Genomic DNA, 11,285 nt, shown 5'->3' on the forward strand with positions numbered 1-11,285 from the left:
ACTAGATGTGTTGTTATCTTATTCTATGCTGAATCGATATTAGCGGAAATGCTACAAAAATATAAGAGAGTTCGGCAGCCCTCGAACTGTTTTAACAGTAGGGAATTGGATATTAGATCTATGTTACGTATTGTATATGGTCGTACATGTGCATGTACATAATATATAAGTACGAAGTATACAAACTTCGCTGAATAGCACGTGAATTTATTCAGGTTATGTCACGATAAAACTCTATAACTCTGTCACAATAAAACTAGTTATGTGATTGTACTTAATGATTAAAATATTCATTAAATTAACTTCCTTATGAATTATAGTAAATGTTAATAATAAATAACATGAAATTCTCTACTAATTCAATAAAATCTTGCGCTGCCCGTATTGGGACGTTAACAGAATTTGAAAGAATTCCTAATACCACTTTTGAAACTCCTCTTGCTCTTATTCATACAAAGGTAAAATTTAATAATTCGAAATCCAACGGGAATATTTTATTTAACATTTTATTTTTAATAGGGAGGTTGTGTGCCGCATTTAACTAAGGATGTTTTTAAAATGGTTACTTCAGAACCACAAATGTTATCTGTTTCTCTTTCTTCCACGTATTTAATGCTGGAATCAATGAAGCATAATAATGTTAATTTTGCAAATTTTGTGGGTATGAAGGTACATACTGTTATTATACATTTTCAGTTATGTGAATTTTACTTATAAAGTTTTAAGTTTTATATTAAAAAAATATTTTGTTTAGGAGTACATTAATTTTGTTACGATACATGACCCAGCCTGTACAACGCCTTCAGGTTTCCGAGAAGCTAATTCTATCCCTTTATGGACAAGAAGTGGAAAATTTCCATTAACACCCAATATGTATATGGATGCTATTGAGACATTTAAACCAGACATGTATGTTGCTTTGTGTGATGGAGATACTAATATCAATAGTAGTAAAAAAAGAGTATCAAATTCTATACAAAATAGCATGAAATTCTTTGATCAATGTTTTACTAAACATTCTTCATCTGAAGCATTGAAGTCTTCTGAAATATTAGGTGCAATTGAAGGCGGTTATGATAAAGATGCCAGAACAATATCAATAAATTATTTAAAAAATAAACCTGTAATAGGATATGTTATTGATGGATTGCATAATAATGGACCAAATGTAAAGAATATATCATCAGAACAAATCAAAGAAATAGTACAACACACAATTGTAAGTTAGAAATCACCTATTATTATATTGTGTTTCTTCATGAAATATACTTATTTCAGAATCTTTTACCTCCTGAAAAGCTTAAGGTATCAATGGGATGTTGGAATCCCCTTATAGTATTAGACCTTGTTGAATTAGGTATAGATATATTTGATACTTCCTACCCTTATATAATTACTGAAGATTTAAGAGCTTTAACTTTCCTATGTGATCATGATGACTGTAATAATGTAGGTCATACAATATCATTTACAGAAGAAAGGTAATGTAAAACTAAATATATAATCATTTTTTCATTTTCATAACAAATATTTTACAGCAGATATGCGGATGACTTTTCTCCAATATGTTCTCATTGTGAATGTCTAACATGTAAAAATCATACCAAAGCATATCTGCATCATCTGTGTAATGTTAAGGAAATGCTTGGCACTGTTCTTTTAATGATGTAAGTTTTAATTACATACTGATATTGCAGATAATTAATTAATATTATTATGTATGAATATACGCATTGATTTATATTTTCAGACACAATGTACATCAATATCTTGAATTTTTTAAGATTATTCGAGAGAGCATAAAATGTGGCGTTCTTGATGATTGCAAAAAGAAAATTAATTTAAAATTTAAGCAAGACAATGTCATTCAAGCAGATGAACCTACAGATATAAAAGAAACTAAATCTTCTAGTTCATAACACAGCTTTAAAAAAGTATTAATATTTAATGATGAAATATTTTTACATTCTAGTTTTATAAAACTATGATATAATTCTTATTAGTATAGATTTGATGAAATAATAATTATTCAGGTAAAAAATTCGGATCTAAATAATTATAAGAAGAGTTACTGAAACTTTGTGGAAAATAATCTAAATCATAACTTCTAGTATACAGAGGTGGTTTTATAGGGAGTAGTCTATGTAACGTGTCATGTAATGGTTTCTCAGCCTCTAATTGCGCTATAGCGCAATCACCACATAAATCAATTCCATCTTGGCATTCTGTGCAATGCCATCTTGTACCTGTTAGAGGATCTTCTCCACAAACTGAACACTGTAAAAATAAACCATTAAGCTTTAAATTCTTCTAATTTGTTCTAACACCTGTACATACCTTATATCCAACATGTTTATACACGGGAGACGAATTTTGTTCTTTCTCCATTTTCACTTGTTTTAGTAATTCTATATGCCTCAATTCGGGATTGTCATCAATAATACTATTTCCAGCATCATCTTCCTATAAATATAAATAATTAAATAAATGGTGGAAACTTAAATTTTCACTAGAGTACAGAATTGTAACAACACATACAGATTCTTCTGTAATTGCCTGTTCCTTGCTTTCATCAGGCATTGTAAAAGAAATATCTTGGTGGGGAAAAAATGTAGAACGTCTAAATAATGAATAGTTATTACGTTGATGTCTATGACCCATTCCTTTTTTCACGTCTAATTTCATTTTGGGGCCTCGACCAGGTATAGGTAATCCAGCCCTTAAGAGTTTAATAAAGTATTTCTGAACTCTGCTAGACACTTGTTTTGGAGTTCTATTACCTATTAAAAAGAATAGATAGTAACATATAAACATAACAAAAATGATATTCTTAATAATATACCTAAAGCATTAGCTATTTTAGTCCATCTTCTCATTTCGACATCCTCTGGTGGGTATTCAATTAAAAGTTCTTCTAATCTTCTTTGTTCTTCTACCGTCCATAATTGATTGAAGGTCTCTGGTTTACTCTCATCAAAAGCACGTCCTCTTACTAAAATCTAATTATATTCAAGTCAGTACATATACATGTATATGAAATATATATATATAACATATATATATATATAACATAACATACTTTTCCATTCTCTTGTTCTGATTTTGTTTGTATGTGAGGCAAAATATGTCCATGCCTTGTTTGTGGTCTCATTCGCATGTCAGGTGGAGCTATGTTATATTGTGCCCAATCAATATAAGGGATTTCGGCAATTTTTTGTGGCCCTGGTAATTCTGGCAACTCACCATTTTGTATCTGAGCTACGAAAGATATTGGATCTTTCAATGCTTTAGAACGAATTGATAAAAGTTTGTCCAGATCTTCTATAGCTTGAACTCGTTGTGCTTCAAGAATGACAATTGTTTTTAAAAGAGTAGTATAATCTTTATTTCCTTTTAATGCTAGGTGATCAGATTCGAAATAAAATTCACTAGGCTCTTCGTCATGACATTTTTTTTCTTTGTCTTCCATCGCTACTTAATACTTAGCGTGCTAGACAGGTTATACGTGCGTTCACTACACGTTCACTGTAACATATTAACCTTAATCATCTGTCAAACAAAATAACGAATAACGAGTAGAACATCAAATAAAATCAATGTAGATTTATTTATTCTAATTATTATTGCATTTTCAATGCAATGCAAATTTGATTTAGAATATAAACGATTGAGTACAAAATAATACTGGAATATTTTCACAAAATTATTTCAGAACGCATGCTCTTCATTATGAACTCAAAAGCACGTGTTGTAAACATTAATTTAAATATAAATATTATATAAGATAAAATTGTGTGATATTATGTACCTTATTTTATATTTTATTTTTACAAATATTATTTTAATTTTATTGCAATATATTTATATAAATTGTATTTCAATTATAAACAAAAAGTTGAAAAAATTCATAAACAATATATAAAAATTATTCAACGTTATGGATAAAAGTATTGTGTATTATATATATAATACTGTATATTATATAGATATTAAGTAATTCTTAAAAAAGGCCTACATATGCACGCCATGCGAAATATATATATCATCCTTTCATTTTTTTTTTAAATTTATTTTATTACAAATATACTTTCAATAAAATTACATGAGGAATAACACAAAGAATATTCCTAAGCGTAATTATCGGTGGAAGAGTATGGAAATAATGAGGTCACCAAAAAATGTGCGCTGAAGAGATATTACTTCCTATCGTATTACCATTGTTTCACGAAGTTCAAATTCCGCTATCTTATCGAATAACTTCTTGTAACAAAATCGAATAATACACTTCAAAACATGATTACCATAAGATGACGTATGTCCTCCTACCGATATCTTTGGGTTCGTAAATTTCGTATAAACAGTTCTTTTAACGTTTATTAATCATGAGGCAGTTATTCGTTGTTTGCGAGAGAAACGCATCTTATCCACGGTAGCTCTCCACAAAACATAATCTTATATCTAAGATATTTATAAGCCTCGTTTTTATATTTGTACGACCACTTTTAAACTCGATAATCTGATAGTTTAGCTAGCGATCATCAAAGATATCGGTACCATGATCAGAGTACAGAATATTCTTATCAGGGGAACCAATGCACGCCTGTAAAAATAAGCGACTAGCTGACCCGCTAACACTTCAGTTTCGTTCTGGACATCTTCCGATAACGTCACACTGCCTTCGATCCGGCTCTAAGGCACGAGGAAGCCGATTCATGCCTTCGTTACACCGATTGAACATAGAGCCGATCGAAGGCGGTCTAAAAGTCAGACATACAGCTCGCGCGATGTATATTTGAATTCAAAAAGAAAACGTTTTGATATAGTGCTGGTGAATTGGATAATACGTGGTAATCGGTACTCGTTAAGAATTTAGTTGAAGCTTGTGCAAAATGGGACAAGTCGAGGAAGAAGGAAATGAAAGAATTGCGCTAAAACGAGAGCTAGGTCTTTTTAGCGCAGTAAGCATCATCGTGGCTGTTATGATCGGTATGAAACCAATATAAAAGCGTGATATTAAATAACAAGTATTTTCTACCGGTACCAATATCAAGTTTGTTGTGTAGAGTCAGCCGGCAGAAATTATTGATTTTACTCTTTTTATTTTCTTCTTTCCTGCACTCTTGATATAAGTAAACAGTTTAATCAATTTTATTCGATTTGTTAATGAATTCATCAGATAATTTCCGAAGGTCAGAAATACGTTATATATTATCAGCATATGTTTTCTATATTCTGCTTACATAATGAAATCGTAATCCTTCCAGCTTAAAATGCTGGAACAATGAACTTTCATGTAGATAGAATTTCGTCATAACAGTATTTATATGTAGAAGGCATATTTAAACCATCCTATTATGCTACAATACAATATTTAACATAAAAGTGATATAAATGTAAAATTTATTTGAAACATAAACTACAAGAATGGTTACGTGATCAAACTTTACTATGTGTAAACGTATCATTACATTTGAGCAAATAATAGGAAATTAAATGTTAGTATTAGTGCATTTCAAAAATGATAACAGGTGTTACCGTCTGAATTTATTGACGAATGTACAACACTCTCGTGATCGTTTCTAAAGATACTTTGCTCCTCTCATCTTGTCAAATCTTGATACGATCGATATAATATCATGAAATGAACAATGTACATTTTATCTTTAACATTTTGTTACAAATAATACTTATTTTCGATTTAGCCGATATTAATGTAATAATTAATAACGAACAACGATTACGACATTCAAAGAATGGCAAAGATCCAATAGAAATTCAGCAGAACCCCTTTGACAACCGAACACGTGTTAAGAATACTTGACTGTAATTGCATTATTGTGTGGGCTTGAATAAGCTTAAGCTTTATACTTACAGCGATACAACGTATCTCCTTGAATAGCCATTCAAAGCGTTGCCCGATATTTTCACACAGTGTTCCTTTGACGGGAAGAGTTATTTTTTTAATTGCTTAAGTATTCATTAGTTACATCAGTTGTTAGATTTCATTTGATAATTGCATAGTTTTATTACATGCTGTAAACATATATAATGTAGCCATTATAGTTAACTATAGTTATTTAATGTTGCATTGTATATCTGCATATATCTTACTTACTTTCACTATCTTCTTAAGTAAATATTAGCTTAAGAAAGTATTTCCAGCAAGTTACGTGAATTTTAGAAATTTTACAAAAATATTTTTTCGAGTTCACAAATAGAATCAGTGTACTTTGGCCTCGATATTTATCTGTAACGTTTCAGTACCATCAGATGAAGCTTCTCAAACAATATCCACATTACCCCGGTATAATCCAACCAAACTAAGTTAGAATCGTACTAGTGGAAATTGAGAACACATATACACACGGTGTACATATTGTAGTCTCTTTTAGATTAGTCCTCAATTCCTTCTGCTTGAAAGTCAAATATAATTACATGTTGTATTTTTGCACAATAAGAAATAAAAACTGACGTAACGTTTTGGTAATTACGGGCAGAGCTTTGACGCGATTACGAATCAAGGGGGTTAATCAAGGTTAATTGCTGACCCACGCGCTCGAGTATTACGAGGCATCTTCTTTGCAGGCTGACAAATCTATCGTACTTATCATTTATCTATGAATATAAGATTACTTTTATCATTATAGTTTTATCTACAATTTATAAACCAAATAATATTTTGTATCGTTAAAATGATTGAGATTACGAATTCCTTCGTAACTTCCGAGTAATTTATATCTTTACGCTGGCATAAATAGAATAAAAAAGAAAGAGTTTTTTCAAATGTAAAGAAGTTATGTTGTTTGTATTTTATCTTTCTTTCAAAGTACATTATATTATTTCATATGGCCATGACTCTCACTACATACATCGTGTATAGGGAAACCAATTAGTAATAAACTGATAACAGTTACTCCGATAAGGATCGATTTTATTTGTTTCGTAAATATTACTTTTATGTTATTATTACAAATGAAACTATGTCTGCTATTCGTTTTAATCAAGGAATTATTTTTCCTTTAAGGTTCTGGAATTTTCGTGTCTCCAACCAGTGCTCTCGAAAGATCAGGATCCGTTGGATTTTGTCTAATTGTATGGACTACTTGTGGCTTTCTGTCTTTACTAGGAGCTCTCGCATTCGCCGAATTAAGTACAGTCGTACCACGATCTGGAGCTGAATATGCATATTTTATCGAAGCTTTTTCACCCTTGCATCGATATGCCGGACAGATACCAGCTTTTATATGTTCTTGGGTTTACGTATTACTACTACGACCAGCAGAAGTGGCGGTAGTTATGTTGACATTCGCTGAGTATAGCGTACAACCGTTCTCCGGATATTTAAGCAATCTTCCTGATGAATCAATGCTTAAATTGAAAAAGCTCATAGCAATCTTAGCTCTCGGATTGATTACATATATCAATTTAACCAGCGTAAAATTATACGTGAAAGTTCAAAATATATTCACCGTATGCAAAGTAGTTGCGTGCATTTTCGTAATCAGTGGTGGAATATGGTGGTTATGCACCGGTCATACGGAATTACTGAAAAAGCCGTTTGATGGTACTACTGATTCGCCTGGTAACGTGGTGTTAGCATTTTACAGTGGATTATGGGCTTACGACGGGTGGACTTCCGCTGCGGTCGTTACGGAAGAGATCCAGAAACCGGAAGTTAATATTCTTAGGAGTATTCTAATTGCGGTTCCCTTGATTACCGTTTTATATGTTTCGATGAATTTAATGTACATGGCTGCCTTAACGATACCGGAAATGGTAAGCGCACCAGCTGTAGCAGTTCTCTGGGCGGAAAAAGTTCTGCCCTCCTGGTTGAGCTTTGTAATACCTCTGGGTGTTGCTTTATCTACTTTTGGATGCAGTCTTAGTATTCAATTTGGAGTATCCAGACTCTGCTACGTAGCCGGAAGTGAAGGTCACGTACCCAGAGTCTTTAGCTATGTGCATATTGCGAAAATGACTCCATCTGCAGCAGTAGCGTTTCAAGGATTGCTTACGTTATTTTGTATGCTTTTGGGAGACATTATCGCACTTATCGAATTCGCAAGTTTCTTGACGTGGGTATTTTATGGACTTGCGATGTTGTCGTTAATAATTATGCGACGAACGAAGCCAAATGCATCCAGACCGTACGCAGTACCAATTCTGATACCATGGCTGGTATTGCTCGTTTCTATCTTCCTGGCTGTAACACCGATCGTACACGAACCCTCACCCAAATACCTGTTCGCATTGCTGTTTATTCTTAGTGGTATTGGTATCTATCATATGTACGTGTACAAGAAAGTTAGAAGTATTTTGGCAAGTGAGTATTGTAAAAAAAATATTTCAAGGCATTTTTAATTATTTTATTCAGTATTATTAGTAAATTTTTACTTGTTGTTTTTCAGTGAGAATCACATACTTGATCCAAGTATTATGTCTAGTTGTTGCTCCAGATAAAGAAAACTGATGACATTTCATTTCATATCTAATTGTACATATCGTAAGATCATTTTCGTTATTAATATCGTTTAGGTTGAAATATATTTAATAACTCATTTAAGAGATTTAGACTTTGAACAATAAATATAAGTTGAAACATAGAGAAAGATACATTGTATTATATAATATTAAATAACAGTTTTATTCATTTTTATCCATTTTCATAAAAAAAAATTCCATGTTTTTATAAAATTAATAATTAGTTTAAATATGTAACAAATTTTTATATTTGTGCAGTATTGTAAAGCATTTTTAACATAGCTACGAAGATATAATAAATATCGACTATAGCACAGAATTTAACAAAATAATTTAATTATATAATAGTATAAAACATATTTAAAATGTAAATGTCGGATATTTATTATATCTTTACATACTTTATATATCACAATATTGTGATATCAAATTCTTTAGTAACATTGATATTTTAATATTATGACAACAATAAATATAGTTAAAGTCAATTATAACTTGTTAAACATAATAATTGCTCATTTCATGTAAAGTACTACAAAATATATAGAATTTTATAAAACACCAAAGATTAATATACTTTGGCATATATTCATAGTCGAGTTTAGTAACATTTACTATTAGTTTTCTTGTTAACTTTAAACTTTGACTACAGAGTATGATGACATATACAATTGTTTATCTATTAGACTTGTAAGGCACCTCTATAAGGCTTTTTGTATTTACCATGTAAATTTTATGCTAAGCAAGCTCAGTGTACTTATTATATTAAGGAATCTTATACATATCACTTCATATAAAAATTAAGTTATTTTGTATAAAATAGAACAAAAATAGAAGAAAAAATGCATGACTGAATGGATGAAATATGCTACATGCACTTTTAACAAATCGTAAATACGTAACAATTACTTATATTGTAGCAATTTAAACAAAAATAGTAAAACTAAAATTGTCTATACCAGTCTCTGTGTAATAAATTTTATCAATATAAACTTGTAAATTTCTAGTTCATAAGAAATTATGGCTGAGATGCACCACATTTTTGACAGGTTTGTCTTTCACTGAAACATTAATTTAACACTCCAGATATTTGATGTTTATTATAAATATCTTTTATCTGTGGTTGTATCTAATTAGAGCATTTACCTCAATATTTTATGTAACTTTTTCCGAAATTCATTGCATAAAGCTGTTTCGGCTGCAAGTGCAGCATCTCTTTCTCTTAATTGCTGTCTTAAATGATATATAGTATCTTCTAATGCTTCAAAAATTGCCTAAAGAAAAACAAAATACTTTTCCTTTTATCTATCTTTTAACAGAAGAAATTAAAAAATTGTATAGAGTATATTTACTCTAGATTCTTCTGCTGTGTCAGATAAAGCAGGTGGCTCATCCAAACAGAAGAATTCTCTGACACATGCAGTTCCTATGAGAATAGGATTGCTTAATATTCCATTAACAAATGCTTGAAGACCCCGTATTCTTTCTTCTAGGAAACTTGGAGCAAAATTATCACCAAGCCACTTTTTTCTTGGTAAACTTAATTGAGAAACTGGAATTTTCTGCCTTCTTAATTGTGATAGTAAACGAACAAAATCTGTGTATCTTCTAAATACAAACCAACAGTCTCCATTTTTTAATTCCACTCGTAATTTATAAACCTAAAAAGTACATGTTACATGCAGACTGTGTATATAAGATATATACAATATATATACAATACAGAACAAGTTTTTAATTTAACTAACCGTAAACCTAGCTCTCTCTTCCATAACTTCATATCCAACAATTGGTATTCTTACATCATCACTAGTTAGTGGAGGATGTAAAATATCGGAATTTGCATTATCATTATCAGGATAATTAAACCGCTGTACAGTAAATGAATTTGAATGCCCAGATCCATCAGAGTCTGGACTATCCAGTACTCTTACAGTGCCTGATTGAGAACCCCTTGCTTTACTAATTGCAAGTGTAACTTCACTAATACATCCCACACCAGATTCTGACGTGGACATTTTGCCACCAACAAACTAAATGAAACCATGCATACTTAAAAAGAAATTAAGGCCAAATTATTATAAATGCACACAGTAAAATAGGAAATAGCATGCTTACATACATAAGGAAAATTAATGATATAAATATATAAGCCAATTCCTAAATAGAAAAAAATCAAAAAAGAAAATGTGTAAGAAACAATGTGAGCAATAATTTAATATTATAATGACATGCCAATTGTGAAAATTCCCATTTGAAATCTTAACATTAACATCATATATACTATTTTGTGTTAACTAAAACACTAACCTCAATATGAATAAACAATATAATGTTTTATTCTATAACTTTCTATCTAAACTATATTTATAATATAAAATCATATTCCGTAAATCTTTCATTTCACTAAAATATTACATATTTTATAAATGAAAATTCATTAAATGAACAAAAAAGCGCGGAACTGATATGACATATTGAGAGTTTGCAAATATACCCTCTCCAAGAAATTGGAGCAACTTAGATGGTAAACTAAAATGGTAACGGTAACACAATCAGAATTTCTAATTTGCCGTCGACTAACAAGGATTTAAAACGAACATTAGTACATAACTTTAAATAAACAAATAAATAAAATAGTTTCTATGAGATTTCTAGTTTAATGGGTATTTTATTTTGTTAATATTATTTTCATATTTATAATTCATAATAATTTGACAAATATTATATTTAATAAGTAATTTAAAAACTAAAATTTTCGAACCTTTACATCTTCGAAAGCTACCAACATTTTTATATTACGT

The 11,285-nt window shown here is 30.4% G+C and overlaps 4 protein-coding genes across 6 annotated transcripts; 2 read left to right on the plus strand and 2 right to left on the minus strand.

Annotated features, from left to right (window-relative positions):
• The first annotated feature begins 227 nt into the window (after window positions 1–227).
• Window positions 228–2,305, plus strand: LOC132904548 (queuine tRNA-ribosyltransferase accessory subunit 2). 2 transcript variants are annotated; one of them, XM_060955159.1, is made up of 6 exons: window positions 228–458; window positions 520–669; window positions 755–1,219; window positions 1,279–1,481; window positions 1,539–1,667; window positions 1,751–2,305. In XM_060955159.1, exons 1-6 carry the CDS (start codon window positions 324–326, stop codon window positions 1,917–1,919), a joined length of 1,251 nt encoding a protein of 416 aa, XP_060811142.1. In that variant the 5' UTR covers window positions 228–323; the 3' UTR covers window positions 1,920–2,305. The 2 variants fall into 2 exon arrangements, with proteins under 2 accessions (XP_060811142.1, XP_060811143.1); XM_060955160.1 differs by having other exon boundaries at window positions 229–458; window positions 1,542–1,667.
• On the minus strand, window positions 1,907–4,463 carry LOC132904549 (ZZ-type zinc finger-containing protein 3). The gene is made up of 6 exons (XM_060955161.1): window positions 4,327–4,463; window positions 3,080–3,525; window positions 2,843–2,999; window positions 2,539–2,780; window positions 2,338–2,463; window positions 1,907–2,277 (listed from the first exon to the last, which is right to left on the minus strand). Exons 2-6 carry the CDS (start codon window positions 3,467–3,469, stop codon window positions 2,026–2,028), a joined length of 1,167 nt encoding a protein of 388 aa, XP_060811144.1. The 5' UTR covers window positions 3,470–3,525; window positions 4,327–4,463; the 3' UTR covers window positions 1,907–2,025.
• A 374-nt stretch (window positions 4,464–4,837) lies between these two features.
• Window positions 4,838–9,473, plus strand: LOC132904544 (b(0,+)-type amino acid transporter 1-like). The gene is made up of 3 exons (XM_060955154.1): window positions 4,838–4,986; window positions 7,025–8,323; window positions 8,409–9,473. The coding sequence occupies exons 1-3, from the start codon at window positions 4,890–4,892 to the stop codon at window positions 8,468–8,470; spliced, it is 1,458 nt and encodes a 485-aa protein (XP_060811137.1). The 5' UTR covers window positions 4,838–4,889; the 3' UTR covers window positions 8,471–9,473.
• Window positions 9,417–11,057, minus strand: LOC132904563 (sorting nexin-16). 2 transcript variants are annotated; one of them, XM_060955187.1, is made up of 5 exons: window positions 10,792–11,057; window positions 10,230–10,533; window positions 9,834–10,142; window positions 9,628–9,755; window positions 9,417–9,542 (listed from the first exon to the last, which is right to left on the minus strand). In XM_060955187.1, the coding sequence occupies exons 2-5, from the start codon at window positions 10,497–10,499 to the stop codon at window positions 9,500–9,502; spliced, it is 750 nt and encodes a 249-aa protein (XP_060811170.1). In that variant the 5' UTR covers window positions 10,500–10,533; window positions 10,792–11,057; the 3' UTR covers window positions 9,417–9,499. The 2 variants fall into 2 exon arrangements, with proteins under 2 accessions (XP_060811170.1, XP_060811169.1); XM_060955186.1 differs by lacking the exon at window positions 10,792–11,057 and having other exon boundaries at window positions 10,230–10,768.
• Window positions 11,058–11,285: the final 228 nt, after the last annotated feature.

This window comes from Bombus pascuorum, chromosome 2 (assembly GCF_905332965.1).
Source record: "Bombus pascuorum chromosome 2, iyBomPasc1.1, whole genome shotgun sequence".
Taxonomy (NCBI): domain Eukaryota; kingdom Metazoa; phylum Arthropoda; class Insecta; order Hymenoptera; family Apidae; genus Bombus; species Bombus pascuorum.